The sequence below is a fragment of the Eschrichtius robustus genome, chromosome 15 (genome assembly GCF_028021215.1).
Source record: "Eschrichtius robustus isolate mEscRob2 chromosome 15, mEscRob2.pri, whole genome shotgun sequence".
Taxonomy (NCBI): Eukaryota; Metazoa; Chordata; class Mammalia; order Artiodactyla; family Eschrichtiidae; genus Eschrichtius; species Eschrichtius robustus.
In genome coordinates, this window is record NC_090838.1 from 20,590,831 (window position 1) to 20,607,045 (window position 16,215).

The 16,215-nt window shown below is 60.2% G+C and overlaps 1 protein-coding gene across 2 annotated transcripts; it reads left to right on the plus strand.

The window, feature by feature from the left end:
• The first annotated feature begins 792 nt into the window (after positions 1-792).
• GAREM2 (GRB2 associated regulator of MAPK1 subtype 2) lies at positions 793-15,737 on the plus strand. Of its 2 annotated transcripts, XM_068564304.1 has the most exons (6): positions 793-987; positions 4,006-4,146; positions 9,352-9,482; positions 10,202-11,257; positions 12,232-12,401; positions 12,931-15,737. In XM_068564304.1, the coding sequence occupies exons 1-6, from the start codon at positions 876-878 to the stop codon at positions 13,958-13,960; spliced, it is 2,640 nt and encodes an 879-aa protein (XP_068420405.1). In that variant the 5' UTR covers positions 793-875; the 3' UTR covers positions 13,961-15,737. The 2 variants fall into 2 exon arrangements, with proteins under 2 accessions (XP_068420405.1, XP_068420406.1); XM_068564305.1 differs by lacking the exon at positions 4,006-4,146.
• Positions 15,738-16,215: the final 478 nt, after the last annotated feature.

Below are 16,215 nucleotides of genomic sequence, written 5' to 3' on the forward strand. Positions count from 1 at the left end.
TGTCAGTCACCTCCGAAGAGAGCGTTTGTGTGTGTGTGTTGAGGGGGGATCTCTCTGGGGTACTGAGGCTGAGGACGAGAGTCCATGGAGCCCTTTCAGCACCAGCTTATGTCTATGCTGGAGCTATCTGGCTCACGGACTGGTGACAATCGGTAAGAAGGCGCCGGGAACTTGGAAAGTGGGGGCGGAGGGGGCGGTATTAGGCTTCGGCGACAAGCTGGGAAGGCGGTGGGATCTGCAGTTAAACCTAGCTTCAAATCAAGCTGCTACTTGACCTCTCTGAGTCTGTTTGCTCATCAGTGAAATGGGGTTAATTAGGCGGCCTCGCCAGGATGTGTGAAGCTGGAGGTGATATACGTCCTAAAGGCAGCAACCGCTGCTGGGATCGCGGCGGCAGAAGCTTTGGGAAGTGAAGCAGGACCCCGAGCGGGACTGGAGGCGATTCCCGGAGGCCGGGGCACCGGCGGGCGAGGAAAGGGGGATCCGAACACGCTCGGCGGGGAAGGGGAGGCCGACCCCCACCGCCGACCCCGGGGATGCCGCTTCGCGTCCACGTTTTCCCTCCTGGCGCCCGCCGGGGGTCCCGGTCCCCGGCTGTCACCTGGACGCTCGGGGATGGGGCGGGAGAGCCGGGCGGGCGGGGAGGCGGGCCTTGGCGGCGGCTGCGGGCGCAGGCCGGGGGGTGGGGCGAGGGGCGGGGGGCGGGGGCCGGCGCCCCGCTGGGAGGCCGGCCACGTGACGCCCGCAGCACCGGCCGGGCCGCCAGGCGGGGAGCGCCGCGGCGGCCCCAGGAGGTGGCGGCGGGCGCGGAAACCCGGGCCGCGCGGGACTGGCCGTCGGGGCCCCGGGACGGCGGCCCCGGGGACGCCCATGCCATGGAGAAGTTGGCGGCCGGGCTGGCGGGCCTGCGCTGGAGCATGGGCGCCTTCCCGCTCGACCTCATCGTCAGCCGCTGCCGCTTGCCCACGCTTGCCTGCCTCGGGCCAGGTACCGGGGGTGTTGGGAAGGGCGACTGGGGGGCCACGGGGCCATCGGGGACTCTCCCGGGGCCGTGAGGATGCGGCCCCTGCCCTCCCGCTCCTCGGCGCGGGCCCCGCGCTGCTCCCGGAGCGCCTCCCCGGAGAGCCGGGGCCCACGAACCGAGGGGCCGCCTCCTTCTGGGCCCCACGGACGGGCACAGGGACAGAAACCTGGGACAGGGACTGGGGCCGGGCCCGGGACAGAGTTCTCCGACCCAGCTGGAGCCCGGAGCGCGGCGGAGCCGCCAAGTCCGCCCCGTCGGTGCACCCCCTTCCCTCGCCGCCCTCAGACCCCCGCCCGGGCCGCGCCCCCCTTCCATCCTTTTGTCTCCGGCCTCTCACCTCGATCCTCCCGTATCCCTTGGGCCTCGGACTCTGTCTTCCCACCGCCGCCGCCCCCCAGCCCCGCTCTGTCCCTCTTGGGACCCTTCTCGCACCCTCCTTTCGCGACCTGGGGAGCAGCCTCCGGTCCCCGGGGGCCGGCAGACTACCTCTGGGCCTGAGTGAGCGAGTCCTCCCGCCGGGCGGGCCCCCGAGCCCCCGGACCTCCCCACATCTTGCCCCACTTCTCCTTGGGGCCCGGGGGCCCGGGCTGCTCTGCTGAAGCTTGCGGGCCCGAGAGGGGCGCCCGGAGGCTGCGCCGAGCGAGTGGACCGTTTGGGGGAAGAGGGGCTGCTTGGCTGGGGGAGGGGCAGGAGCCGGGGCTGGCAGCCAGGCCGGGGGTTTTGTGTGTGAGAAGAATAGGGGTTTGGCCCGCGTTGGCACACTCGCTTCCCTGAATGCTAATGGAGCCCGCGGCCACAGGCTCCTCTCCTCTCCGCGGGGCCAGCGGCCTCTCCTCCGACCCGCGGCGGCGAGGAGTGGGCACAGTGAGCGTCACCGTGTCCCAGGAGCGGGCTCGGTGAGAGCGTCTATGCCTGGGCCGTCGGGCAGGGTTGCCCGGCAGTCCAACGTCTTGTTTTCCGGATCGTCGGCGCGTGATGCCGAGACCGCCCATGTCAACAGCAAGGCTGTGTGTGTCTGCGTGTGAATGGAATATGCTGGCCCTAGGTTGTGCCTGGCCACTTCCCACACATCCTCTTTGGCATCTCCCCCCCGCCCCCGGGGGGGGGTCCTTTTTGAGCTCCTCAATCTGGCAGGCCTCCTTTGGGCTCCCTTGACACCTCTGGCACCCTTGTCTTGTCTCCTATTGTAACCCGTTGTAATGGTCAGTTTATTGTCCTTCTACTGGGCTGCAGGCTCCTTGAGGTAGGGCATCCTGCCTAACAAAGATTATGGAAGGAGTAAATGAATGAGGGAATGAGCAACTGGTGTGATGGCCCAGTTGCCTGGTGCCTGTCTGTGACAATGGTGGCTATGGCTGTGGTCACCTTATGTGATCAAAACTGTGAGTGTGAATATGTGATCAAAAGTACGTCTTGAAGTCTTGAAGGTCCCTGTGTGCCTGTGCATTTGGGAGGGGCCCCTTAGTGGGACCATGGGACTGAGTTGTGTCATTGGGGTGGTAAGCAAGCCCCTATCACTGTGGGCCAGGTGGCTGTGCTGGCTCAACTACTGGTGACCATGAACCATGGTTGTTGGTGTGTGTCCTGTGTGACTGTGGCCTGCATCCCTTGGAAGGGCAGCCTGGGGCTTAGGAGAGCTCTAAGAGGAGGTTACAGAGTAGGAAAGCCTCCTCTGCCTCAGGTGAGGAATTGAGGAGAAAGGCTCACCCCTCCCCGCCCCATACACAGGGTGGAAGCCAGGCCCTTCCTGCAGGTCCTGAACACATCCTCCCCTCCCCCGACCAAATGCACACACTTCAGGGAGTCCCCAGCCATCAGAGTAAACCATTTCCCATTTGGTTGGGTGGCAGAAATTTATTAAGTTGCGTCTGAGGGGGCTGGGAAGGAGGCATCCCTCACCGCCACCCTGCTCACCAGCTGCAACCAGGAGACGGCTCAAAGGCCTCCTGGAAGCTGGGCCAGCCCTTCTGCTCTCCTGGAAACCGGTGCTGGGGTTGGAGCCTCTGGGGCCCAGGCCCCTCCCGACGGCTTGGCCCCCATGCAGCTTCCCCCAGGACTAGTCCCCATCACTCTTCTAAATCCACCCCCTTCCTCTGGCCTTCATCACTGTGTTCCAAAGACTGGGGGGGATGAAGGGCTGAGGGAGGGAGAGCCAAGAAGCAGCTTCTCTGAGGTGGGATCAGGGGGTATCTGAGACTTTCTCCTCTCTCCTTTGAGGTCCCTTGTGTGCAGGAGACTGTCTGTGGCAGTGGGTGAAAAGAGAGCCCAAAGAGAGCCAGGAATCAGCTCCTGTAAGCCCTGCCGTTCTCCTGACCCGAGTGACCCATAGCGCTGGGGTTCACCACGGACGGCCCCTTCTCGGCCCTCTCTGTGCCCCACCGAGGCCCTCCTTTCCTGGCCGAGGAGCCGACTCGGGGGCTGAGAATTCTGCTGGTCTCAGTTCAGGTGGTTCTGAGGCCCAGCTCAAGTGTCTGCTGCTCTGCACTGTCTCCCATCCTCCCTCCTGCCCCACACTCCCCCTCGGCTAGTTTACTGCCCCTTCTGTGAGAACTCAGACAGCCTCCATTCAGCGCCTCAAACTTGGCCTGTATTCTCTGTTCACATCTCTTCCCACCTCCCCCTGGGCCTAAGGGCTCCTGGAGGGCAGAGGCTGGGCTCATGCGCTGGGAGCCCCTGGCTCCAGCACAGGGCCTGGGACAGCAGGCAGTCCAGTCGCATGATGAATGCAGGACGGAGGCTGGGCTGGTTGCTGGGGCCCCATCGGGAGCCTGAGCCCTGAGAGAGGGGGCCTGATTCAGCCCCGAGGTCACAGCTGGCAGCCTGCCTGTCCCTTGAGTGTTGCTGGTCTGACAGGGGTCATGGGGAGCTGTCCCCGGTGGAGTCTCGCTGAGGAGGTGAGGGGATCACCCTGCCTATTCTTTCTGCCCCTCCTAACGTTCTCTTTTCTGTCCTTCCTCCTCTATCCTCCTTTCCCCTCTCAGGGGAGTATGCTGAGGGCGTCAGTGAGCGAGACATCCTGCTCATTCACTCCTGCCGCCAGTGGACAACGGTGACAGCCCACACCCTGGAGGAGGGTCACTATGTCATCGGGCCCAAGATTGACATCCCCCTGCAGTACCCAGGTGTGCCCAGCCAGGGACAGATGGCGCAGAGCCGGTGGGAGGTGTAGGCAGGGGGGTAGGGGTGGGGAGGTCTTGGAGGAAACTGTTGGTGACTGGCTTTTCCTTAGAGCCACAGGAGTGAGCAAGGTCATGGCTGGCAGGGTGGTGATTAGGGTTAGGGTTAGAGTTAGGGCCCAGTGGTTTTCATACTGTTTTGTGGAGCCCTGGGTTTCTGGTTGCAAACCTTTGATTCTCATTTTATTTTAAAATAGATTTGAAACTAATGTTAAAAAAAAAGTACCCACACCCTCAAACTGCTACAAATCAAACCTTAACCCTGACTAGAGACCTTTGGTATGTACCATTACATACAGGTGGTACCTCTGCCTCATTAACACTTTTTGCACAGACCCTCAAAGAGAATATCTCCTGCTAGGATCCTCTCAGTACTGTGCAACCAAAAGACTTCAAAAACAAAGGGATGCTCAGGCTGATTATGTGGCTGCATCTGCCTGCTCTAATCCTGTTTTTCCCAATTTTTGTGTTAAACTTATTGTTTTCACTGATTGACTTAAGTGAATGTTAAAATTTTAGGCTTTTAAATAAGATTCTGCAATGAATTTCTACTTTTATCTGTTATATATATGATGCTGATGTCCTAAAGATTTTGTTTGAAGAAAGGATTCTGCTGCTAAAAAAAGAAAGTACAGCCCTTTCATTCTGCACACAATGAAACAGAGGGCCTAAGAAGGGAAGTGACTTGCCCAGGGTCACACAGCTGGTAAGCAGCAGAGCAAGGGCTAGCACCCAGGTATCTTGACTCCTGGGATCTTGCTTGCTGCCACATCAGGAATGCAGGGTTGTTGTCCCCTGTGTGAGAGGGATGCGAGTCTGGTGGCCCCATCCCAGAGATGCCCCCATGTGAGCCCAGGATCCCACAGCTCCTGCATGTTAAACACGTGCTGCGTTTCAGACACTGGGCAGAGCGTTGTTGTCATTGCATCCTCACAGCAACCCTGTGAGGAAGTTTTATCAAGCTCCAGGAGTTAGTAGTCAGCCCAGTTCTGTGTTTAACTGCTGCCCACCCCCCAGCAAAGGTTGGAATCCTTTGAGCTGGGAAGGCTCACCGTCCCTTCCTCCCAGGTACGCTGTTCCCCTTCTGGCGCTGCCTGGGTCTCCCCGGAGCCAGTGGGACAGGACTAAACCCTTTACGGGGCTTCTGCCCTTTATGGCGCCCTGTGCCCCTCGTACTCCTGTAGCCCCACAGCCCATTTTAAACATGAGGAAACTGTCTTAAGTGTCTTTCTGACCTGGCCTGGAGCCCTTGGGGAGGCCTGCCCAAGCTAGAAACTTCCCAGCCTGGGTATCTGGCCTTGGTCCAGGGAGAGGTCCCAGGTCTTCTTCTTGGGATAAAAAAAGCAAAGATTGGGGGACTTCCCTGGCGGTCCAGTGGTGAAGACTTGGCGCTTGCACTGCTGGGGGCACAGGTTCGATGAAAAAAAAAAAAAAAAAAGCAAAGATTGGAAAAAGCCTTCACTGACAGAAATATGACTTACTGTGCCATTTCGGTTGTGTCATTAAAAATCCGGGAAACCAAGGTACAGAGCCTTCTGGGGAACTCTGTGTCCACGGGGCTCCTGGCCCTTTCCCCCCATCTCTTTCGGTGCCCTTGTGTACGGCGGGTGACAGCTGGCCTGCCGAGGTGTCGCATCCCCAGCTCCATCTTTCCGGTGGGCCGCTCGGGCCCCCGCCTGGATGGGGGCTGGGTGGCCGAGGCCCCCCTAGGAGGGGGAGGGGCTGGGCCGCCAGCGGGTTAATGAGGAAGCTCTGAGTGCACAGCTCAGCGCTGGTTCCTCCTAATGAATTAATAATTGCGCGGGCCGGCGGGCGGGGCGGACCGCGGAGAGAGCCGCGGGAGGCGGGGGAGGGAGAGGGGAGGAGGGCTCAGGGCGATGCCCTGCAGCGAGGGGCGTGGGGGCCGCTGCTGGAGAGCCGGGTCTCCAGGCCAAGGCCCACCGCCCGGGGAGGCGGGGAGACCGGACTCCTCCGGGACGACCCCCCCACCCCCACCCCGCCAGCTCCCCGCCTTGCCCTCTGCGCGGTGCCTCTCCCCGCGCGGCCGCGGACCCTGCGGAGCACCGGGCAGACGCGTCCCTTGAGCCAAGTAGTATGCTTCCACTTTACAGATGGGAAAACAGAAGCCCATGGGGATTAAGTAATTTGCTCAAGGCCACACAGGTGGTAGGTGGCAGAGCTGGGATTCAGCCAGGTCTGTCCGACTCCCAAGTCTGTGCATTTACCCACCGTTCTTTATGGAGCGTCTGTTATGGGTCAGGTGCTGGCAGGGAGGGGTGACAAACAAGACCCTGCTTCAGGCTGGAAGGGACGGTCGGGGCCGCATATACGTGCTCTGGGAGTCACGGACAGGGAGGAGGGGCAGGCCAGGGTGGGGCAGGTCCCTACAGCCGCAGGGGACCTCGGGTCTTATGTAGGGGGAGACAGGAGAGGAAGCTGCCCCCAGTGGGGCTGCAGAGGGAGGAAAAGGCTTCCAGGGGCCAGAGCATCACCCCCGGGAGGTCTACCTTCCTTCCTCCCGGCAGTGATGACCGGTGCTGGGCTCAGGCTGCGGCGGAGGAGGTGGTGCCGGCTGCCATGGTTACATCGATCTTCCCTGCCACATCCTCCCCCCCCCCCCCTCCCCGGCTCCAGCCCTGACTTGGCTCCAGCTCTCCCCACAGGGGGCAGTGGGCACTTCTCCCTGCCTGGCTGCTTGGGGTTGGGGGGTTTGTGTGTGGATATGGGGGAGGTGACTGCGTGAGGGATGGGGGCTACTTTTCTTGGATGGTAGCAGACCTGTGAATCCTGCTTTCTGACCTGCAGATCACTGTTCTTTGCTCGGTCCCCTCCCCAGTTTATCCCTGCTGCCCTCTAGGGCTGTGGCTCATCCGGGGCCTCTTCCTACCAGGGTCTCAGAGTGGTTGGGGAAGGATGGGGGATGGGACGTGGGGTATGTTCCCTCCAGCTTTCTCCTGGGCGTTTCCCCCTCTCTTTCTTGGTTCTCACTTTTCCTGCTCATAGATGTTGATGCTTCAGTCTCTGCCCCTGGCCCTCTGCTCTTCATACTCTGCATTAGGGAGTGGGTGTCTCAATCCGGGTTTCTGGTTGGGCTTTGGGGGCTCCAAGAACCGCCCCCCTGTACTGTATACAAAATGCTTTTTTGTGTGTTCCTGCTAGGGGTACACTGTGGGATTTCTCTGGGAAGATGGTCCCCAAAGGGTCAAGATCCTCTGTTCTTCCTCTTTCCTGAGCTGTCTTGCCTGCCCCACAGCTGACGCTGCCTCCCGTGGGCTGGTGACCTTCTGTCTGTTACTTCTGACTAGGCATCCTCAAGCCCTGCACCCACACGCTCTCCTGCCCTAGGAACACCCCCTGCAGGGCCTCACTTGGCCTCCCCAGTTCGGCTGGTGCTCCACAACTCATTCCTTCCAGGGTCTCAGTTTTGGTTAACAGCTCTGCTGTCTCCATTTCTGGCCAGGCTGGTGACCCGAGTCCCTTCCTCCACCACCTACTCATCAGTCACCACAGTCTGATGAGGCTCCCTACCTCAAAAGTACCTCTTGGTCAGCTCATTTTTGCTATTCCCTCAGTTGCTGCCCTGGCTCTTTTCCAGAACTCGTTACTGAGTTATTTACCTGAATGGTGTCCCTGTTATCTTTATAGAGTTCAACTTTGACCTTGGTCTTTCCTTGCTCAGAACACTCCAGGGGGTTTCATTCTTACAGAATAAAATCCTACCGTATGGCATTCAGAGCCTTTCATAACCCAGTTGCTGTCTGCTTCACCCCTGTCATCAACCCCCTCAAGTCCTACTCTCCAGGCACTCACCACTTTGGGCAGGCAGTCTGCTTCCGTGACTCTGTGTCTTTGCTCATGCTATTTCTTCCATGTGGAATGTCCATTCTGTAAAACTCTTTTCATTCTTATGATCCCCTCAGACTGCCAGGCAGATTTCCCCCAACTCAGTGGTCTTCTCACTCTTTTGTCATGAGCCTGGTGTAGCATTTGTTACATCCTGCCATCACACACTATATCTGGATTTCCTTGTGGGCAGACTGTCTTACCCAGATTTGCACCCCCTGTCGGGGCAAGGCTAGTGTCTGGCACGTAGTGGGTGCTCCACGAATGTTTGTGGAATGAACAAATGAATGGGCTATGACTGCAGCAACCACCGGCAACACTACAGACGCTAGAGTCGCCTTGCCTTCTCTCAGCTTATACGGGACTCTCTTCCTTCTGTGTGAGGGCTAAGAAGAGGCCATCTGTCCAGATGCCAGCGTGGCTCACAGCCTGTCTTTGTGCTCACATAGGTGGGCACATAAAAGGTGTGTGGCCAGTGAGGTTAGACAGTTTACACAGAGGGGTGTCAGCTTTACGGATTATCATCATTCTTTAAAGTCTGTGTCTGCTGGGGGCATCTGCTGAGCCAGCCAAAACATAGGCCTGGACGGCAGGTTGGGAAGACCTCATCTGAGGGAGGAGGCTTTGCTGGGCTCAGATCAGAGGCCTCTGGGACAGTGGGGCTGGATGTTGGATCAGAGGAGGATTTGGGAACAGATCTAGGAGTCAGAGTTGCTCTCCCTGGACCTCCAAAGACTGGGGCTGGGCCCCTGGTCTGCCCATTGCATCAGTGTGGGTTAGCAATCCAACGCAGATACATAGAATGCCAGATCCAGGCGGGGCCCAAGAGCATCTGCTCCAGCTTCCTCAGCTGAGGACTCAAAGCCGCAGAGAAAGGAAGGGATTTGTCTAGGGTCATAGCAAATCAGAGTGGGGCTGGGACCAAGCTAGGAATCAGCACCCCCAGTGCCACACTAACGCTTGGTCCGAGGATAGCTCTGTCTGTGTCCAAGCGTTTGGGTGCCAGTTTGCACTTGGGTTTCTCTGGGCAGGCAACTGCTAGCCTTATCACACACCCACAAGCTGCCCACTGGGTGAGGGCTGGGCTCTAGTTGCTAGGAATCTCTGCTCACCTCCCTGCTGAGGCTTGAATCAGCTGACCAGCTCCTTCCACTAGTGCAAACCTGCCCTTCTGACCACCTGAGTTACAGAGAGGCTGGCTGAGATGAGGGGAACAAGAAGCGGAGACAATGAGGTCTCTCCGGAAGCAGGCTAGGCTGCCAGCAAGCAGGCCCACCCTAGCAGCAGACTGCATCCCCTCCTGTGCAGGGAAGTTCAAGCTCCTGGAGCAGGCCCGGGATGTTCGGGAGCCAGTGAGGTACTTCAGCAGCGTGGAGGAGGTGGCCAGCGTCTTCCCTGATCGCATCTTTGTGATGGAAGCCATCACCTTCAGTGTCAAGGTTAGTCCTTTCTGCACCAGGCACGGTGCCCCCAGGTTTCCATTATCCTCGGGGGCAAGCCTGACCCTGGTTGGAGGGTGGCCTTTGAGCTCTAAGAGGTAAAAGTGTCACAGTGTGGCTTCTGGCAGCCCCTTGAAAGCCTCTGGCTAGGTGTATGAACTTCCTGGAGCTTCCTGCAAAAGGTGGGGAAGCAGGAAGTGTGTGTGGAGGGTCACGCCCTGACTGCGAAGTCTTTCAGGGCAGCCATCCTCTCAGCCACTGGTGGTGGTAGCACAGCTGTGTGGTACATAGTGCACATGGTCCCCCACTTATGTACAGGTGGTTCTTGCCTGTTTATAAACCCTCTGCTTATCCATCAATTCATTTCTCTTCAGAGCAGTCTTGTTGAATAGGTGGAGGATTGTTATCGCCCTAATTGTAAAAAATGATAACAAAAGTTGCCATATGCTTAGTATTTTCAAAGTATTTCATTGTACATATAGTCTATTTAATCCTTACAGCAATTCTTCCAAGTAAGAGTAACTAAGGTCCCCGAGAGGTAACTCACTGAAGGCTGCACAGCCACCACGTGGCCTCTCCAGGATGGACTGTCCTCAGTCCACTGCTCTTGATCTGGTCTTAGCCCTGGGAAAGCCCCAAGAGGAGCGCTGTCCTCCTGGGTCCCGGCCCGGTGGCTTTCCCGGGGCCCTAAGACCTCCCTCCGTTTCTGGGATCCCCAGGTGGTGTCAGGCGAGTTTAGCGAGGACAGCGAGGTGTACAACTTCACGCTGCACGCCGGCGACGAGCTCACTCTCATGGGCCAGGCGGAGATCCTGTGCGCCAAGACCACCAAGGAGCGCTCACGCTTCACCACCCTGCTGCGCAAGCTGGGCCGGGCCGGGGCGCTGGCCGGGGTGGGCGGCGGCGGCGGCGGCCCGGGGGGCACGGGGGCCGCGGGTGGCAGCGGGGACGCCAGGCCCATCAAAGGCAAGATGCCCTGCCTCATCTGCATGAACCACCGCACCAATGAGAGCCTGAGCCTGCCCTTCCAGTGCCAGGGCCGCTTCAGCACGCGCAGCCCGCTGGAGCTGCAGATGCAGGAGGGCGAGCACACGGTGCGCGCCATCATCGAGCGCGTGCGGCTCCCGGTGAACGTGCTGGTGCCCAGCCGGCCGCCGCGCAACCCCTACGACCTGCACCCGGTGCGGGAGGGCCACTGCTACAAGCTGGTCAGCATCATCTCCAAGACGGTGGTGCTGGGACTGGCGCTGCGCCGCGAGGGCCCGGCGCCGCTGCACTTCCTGCTGCTCACCGACACGCCGCGCTTCGCGCTACCGCAGGGCCTGCTGGCCGGGGACCCGCGTGTCGAGCGCCTGGTGCGCGACAGCGCCTCCTACTGCCGCGAGCGCTTCGACCCAGACGAGTACTCGACCGCCGTGCGCGAAGCGCCCGCCGAGCTGGCCGAAGACTGCGCCAGCCCGCGCCGCGCGCGCCTCTGCCTGCCCGCGCCCCCGCGCGCCCTCGGGCCCGCCCGCGCCCCCGCCTCCGGCCCCGGCCCGCCCGGCGACGGCGACCAGGAGTACGTGAGTCCCGACTGGGCCGGCGCGCCCGAGCCCGCCGCGCTGCCCGCCGAGATCCCCTACGAGGAGCTGTGGACGCACCAGGCGGCCGAGGGCCTCGCCGAGGGCAGGACCCGGCCGCTCCCGGGGCCCGACCTCATCTCCTTCGGGGCCGCTGGGCCGCCCCGCCTGGAGCCCGAGGCGGCCCCGCCTCCCGTGCCTCCCAAATCCGAGGCGGTGAGTGGACGCAGTGGAGGCGAGGAGGGGGGGAGGCCGGGCTCTGATCTCTGTGGGCCCCATCCTCCAGGGAGGTGGCCAGCCAGGGGTCAGGGTTTGGGCTTGAAAAGCTCGTTCTCCCGGGCCCCAGTCTTGGCATCTCGGTCTCCAGCCCCCGGAGTGTATGACAGAGGGTGGCCGAGGTGGGGAAAGGGGAGAAAACAAGGAGGAAAGAAACGCAGGAGCATTTGTAGGAAGGGATACCAGGGACGGTGGCATTGGGAGTTGTGGAGACAAAGATGCCAGCAGGTCCCCAGCCTCAGAGAATTGGGGATGAGCCTAGAACAGTGTTACCCAGAAGGTTCCACAGAACAAGGAGTCCTTTAAGTTGTCCAGTGTAAAGAAGGTTCTATGGTGAAGTAAGTTTAGAAGATGTAGTCTGTGATGCCCAGGTTCCCCCTCCTCGCTTTGGAGCCGCAGAGTATTGGTATAATAAAGGCTCTGAGGTCCTGCACGAAGGAAGCCTGTTTATCTGTGTTTAACACAGAATTTTCCAACCGAGCTTGTGCACAGACTATGGACAACACCTATGAACATCCCATGGAGTCCACTTTTGAGTGTCTGACCTATAAGGCAGGGATCCAGATAGCAGATACTTTTCCTTCCCTTTCCTCTCCTCATTACACCTTTTTCTTCTTATTTCTCTCCTTTTCCTTGAGGAGGGAATATGTCTACTTAACTGATTGTTTTTATCTACTTCTCTATTTTTTCTTACATTCAAGATGGATTTCCAAGGCCACAGGAGACAGTGTATGTGTTGTCGGCTCTCGATGAATGAAACGGGCTGGAGAGACGAGAAGGGGTGGGTGGGTGGGTGAGCAGCTGGGGTGTAAGGCGAGGCAGGCTCTTGGCGAAGTGGGGCAGTGTCAGTCCCAGACGCCGCCCTGGCCCAGCTGCCTGGGGACCGGGGTGGCGTCATGGCCCTGTGCTTGCAGGTGAAGGAGGAGTGCCGCCTGCTCAATGCCCCTCCTGTGCCCCCCCGAGGTGGCAGTGCCAATGGCCGGCTCTCGGGCAGTCCCCCGGTGCCCCCACGCTTCCCCAGGCTGCAGCCTCTCCACTCCCCCAGCTCCAGCCTCTCCTACTACTCCTCTGGCCTCCAGGATGGGTGAGCCCCTTCCTTCTCTCGGTCCTGGGCCTCCTCAGGTGGATTGAAGCAGGGGAGGGTGGGGAGGGGAGCCAGTGCTGAGGAAGAGGAAGACTTCAGGCCCGGGGTTCAGAGGTTCAGAGGTTCTGAGCAGTACCTGAGGGAGGGGGCCCTGGGGTCCGGGGTCCGGGGCTTCCTGCTTCAGTTTGCTTGTCTCCTAAATGATGACAACTGGTTGGGAGTGTTGCTCTGTTTCCCTCCAGAGTGGGATCTGCCACAGGGTGGAGTGCTCCTTGCTATTGAAAATTTTCTATGTAATTCAGTTTAGTTTAATTTTTCCTGGGGAGGGGGGGTGCCGGGAGAAAGAATAGGGCAATCTCAGAGGGCCTCAGGCCTCGGGGGCTGGGGTGCGGGCCAGCGCTGCTGAGATCGGAGCAGCGGCCTCTGTGACCTGGTGGAGCAGTGGTTTGCTGTGTCGTGTGTGTGGCCCTGTCGCGTTTCCCTCTTGCTGTGCTTACCCTTCCATCTGTGTCTGTCTCTTTGCCCACAGGGCGGGCTCCCGCAGTGCCAGTGGCTCTCCGTCACCGGATACCTACTCCCTCTATTGCTACCCATGCACCTGGGGAGACTGCAAGGTGGGCGAGTCCCCCAGCCGCCCACCCCCGGGACCCCTGCCCTCGACTACGCAGCCCAGCCAGGCCTCCCGGGCCCTTGTAGAGCCCCTGAGCAGCGGAGCTCCCTCTCTCTGGGGGGCCGACACCCCTGTCAAGACCTACCACAGCTGCCCGCCTCCATTCAAGCCCTCCCACCCCCAGAAACGCTTCGCTCCCCTTGGAGCTCTGGACCCCTTTTCTGGGCCTGCCTACCCCACAGGCCCTTCAGCCGCCTCCCCTTCTGGGCCCACAGCCAGCTCAGGTCCCCTGGCTACCTCCAGCCCCGCTCGTTCCCCGGGCCCGGGCCCTCCAGGCCAGGCCTATTCGGCCGCTGCCTCCTCCTCCTGTCCCACCTCCTCCTCCTCTTCCTCTGAGCGCCAGACACCCGCCCTGGAGCCCTCTGATCCCTTTGAGCTGGGCCGGGGCAGCTCTCCAGAGCCAGAGCTGCTGCGCTGTCAGGAGCCCAGAGCTGTGAGGGCTCCTGGGCCTGGGCCTGGCCTTCTGCCACTTGGACCCCCCAAGGCCTTTGAGCCTGAAGGTTTGGTGCTGCGGCAGGTCCCCGCCCCCCTGTCCCCCGTGGCCCTGCAGGGGCCCGAAGCAGGCAGAGCACGGCTTCTTCTCACCCAGGGGCGCCTAGAAGGGCCTCCGGCCGGTCCCCGGGATGGGGCCACAGGCTGGGGCGGCTGGGATGCCTCCTCCTGGCAGCCCCCCGCTGACCTGTCTGCACTCTCCCTGGAGGAGGTCTCGCGAAGTCTGCGTTTCATCGGGCTCTCGGAGGACGTGGTGAGCTTCTTTGCCCGAGAGCGCATTGATGGCAGCATCTTCGTGCAGCTCAGTGAGGACATCTTGGCAGATGACTTTCACCTCACCAAGCTGCAGGTCAAGAAGATCATGCAGTTCATCAAAGGCTGGCGGCCCAAGATCTGACTTCCCAGCTCGGGGCTGCACAACTGGAATTTTGGCCCGGAGGCCCTGGGGGGCCAGCCCTGGGTCTGCAGGGTGACGGCACTCCCAGAGGCGGGGCCTGCCTGCAGGAAGAATCTATGCCAAGACTGAGGCTGCTAAGCAGCCACGGAGAGTGAATCCAGGGGAGACACGCTTGGCAACGGGGTCCTCTGGGCCAGAGCCCTGCATGCATCTTGGCTTTCAGTGTGCAGAGTACGCGGGGAAGGGGCTGGAGGCACCGGTGCACACCCGGGCCTGGTGACACATTGCTGCGAGTCCCACGGGGGTTCAAAAGCGGGCCTTCACGGTGACCTAACAAACAGCCCCCTCCGTCTTGCTGCAGAGCTCCGCTGACAGATCGCACTTCATAGCTTGTCGCTGCAGGCTGGAGACAAGGGAAGATGGTCCATGATCTAAGCACAAATTCCCCAAGTGCCCACAGTCTCCTCTGTGCTCTGTGGGCTTTTGGCCTAGCTGCCCCAGGGTCGGGGTGCCGATCTCTGTATCTCGGGGATGCCCTCCTTTCCCCTCTGCTCCGCCGTGGGTTGGGTCCCTGGCCCCGAGCACAGGTGTGTCAAGTACAAGCCTGTGCCACCACACCTCCGAGGCTCCACCTGTGGGTTCTGGTTCTTGGGTGATGGCTCTGGAAGAGCACAGCTCTGCTCTGGACCTGCTTATCCAGTTACGGAGGCAGATGCTGCCCCACGTCTCCAGCGCACTGGCTTCTGCCGCGAGCTCAGCGCAACTAGCCCTCCGTCCTGCCCGTTGGGTCCAGCCCACGAAGACTCTGGCTCTGTGGAAGAGCAGGTGGATTGAGGGCAGCTGCTCCCTGATTCTTGAGGCAAGTGGCCTTCCATCGCTCCCATCCGTCTCCTGCCCCATCACTTGACCCTGGCAAACACGTGGTGTCCTTTCCTGGTTTTCTGTCACTGGCACAAGTGGGATGGGGAGGAAAGAGAAAGCACGATGGCTTGGGAAAAGCTGCTTTTTTCCTCGGAGCTCAGTCCTCTCGCACTTGTTCACCTGCTTCAAAGCAGGTCCTCGTGCCCTGTATCTCGAGCACGGTGATCTGCCAGCACCCAGAGAAGGTTGGCTGCCGTGTCCAACCCCCACCCCGCACCCCGTGCTCTTCCCCATCTCACCTACCAGAAGCACACTAATTCTCCTAGTGTCAGGCCCAGGGGTATCTGCCTTACCGAGATATTTATCTCCTCTGTTTTTCTTAATCTTGAGAGGAGCGAAGCCGTGCTGTTGCTCGTGCCCCAAGCAGGCTGCCCCGGCGCTGAGGGAAGGGGAGTCAGGAAGTAGAGCACAGGAACTGGGATGCTGAGACGTTGGGTTTCCTCGCCGATCACTCAGTGAATCCTCAAGGGCTAGTGAAATAAATGCTAGACCACTGAAGAGTAGTGCAGGTGCAATTCTGGGCGTCAACTGTGTTCTTTCAGAGGGCCGTGGGGACCGACTGGCACAACGTAAGTGCCTGCGGGCAGGAGAGGACTTCGGAAACGGTGTGTGTACACGGCCCACTTGTTCCTCAGAGGCAGCTGGTGGAGTGGCCCTCATTCCCTTCTGAAAACCCCTCACCAGCCCCTCAACTACAAGAACCCTCAATTCCCACTAACGTTTCAACATAATTCACACCTACCTAGTGCTGCTAAGTGGAAAGGTCATACTTCAAAGCTCCAAGCCACTACCCAGGTTTAACTTCCTGCCCTGTCCAAATACCTGCCTTGAGGCTGCTCAGACCACCCCCCCCACCCCACCCCCCAGAAGCCTGTTAATGGCCTTGGTGTAGAGGATCAGTTCTCTACCTTCTATGGGTCACCTGAAAACTCCCAACTCGGAGATGCCTTGGTTTTTGAGTCTGGCTTCCTAGCAACCAGCTGTGAGTGTTGAGGAGAACTGGAGCTGAGCTTCCCGCCTGCCAGTCGCCAGAGCAGAGCTACCCAGGGGGGCATGTGAAGCACTCGCCGCTGGAGCAGAGGCAGGAGGGACTGGTGGCATCTCAAAGATGAGACCGCGTAGCGTGATGGGACTTGAATTACGATTCCGCACGCACACGGAGTGGATCCTTCTGCCAGACCCAGTGAGGAGCCCGAAGCTGGTTACCTGGACTGGGCAATGCTTCTGCCAGAACACAAGTGTAGGAACTTCCCACACCAGAGGGCGGGGGGACGGGAAGAGTGGAGGCTCTAGCAGAGGGGAGGCGGCGGTGGGTCACACGGGATGCCTGTGAT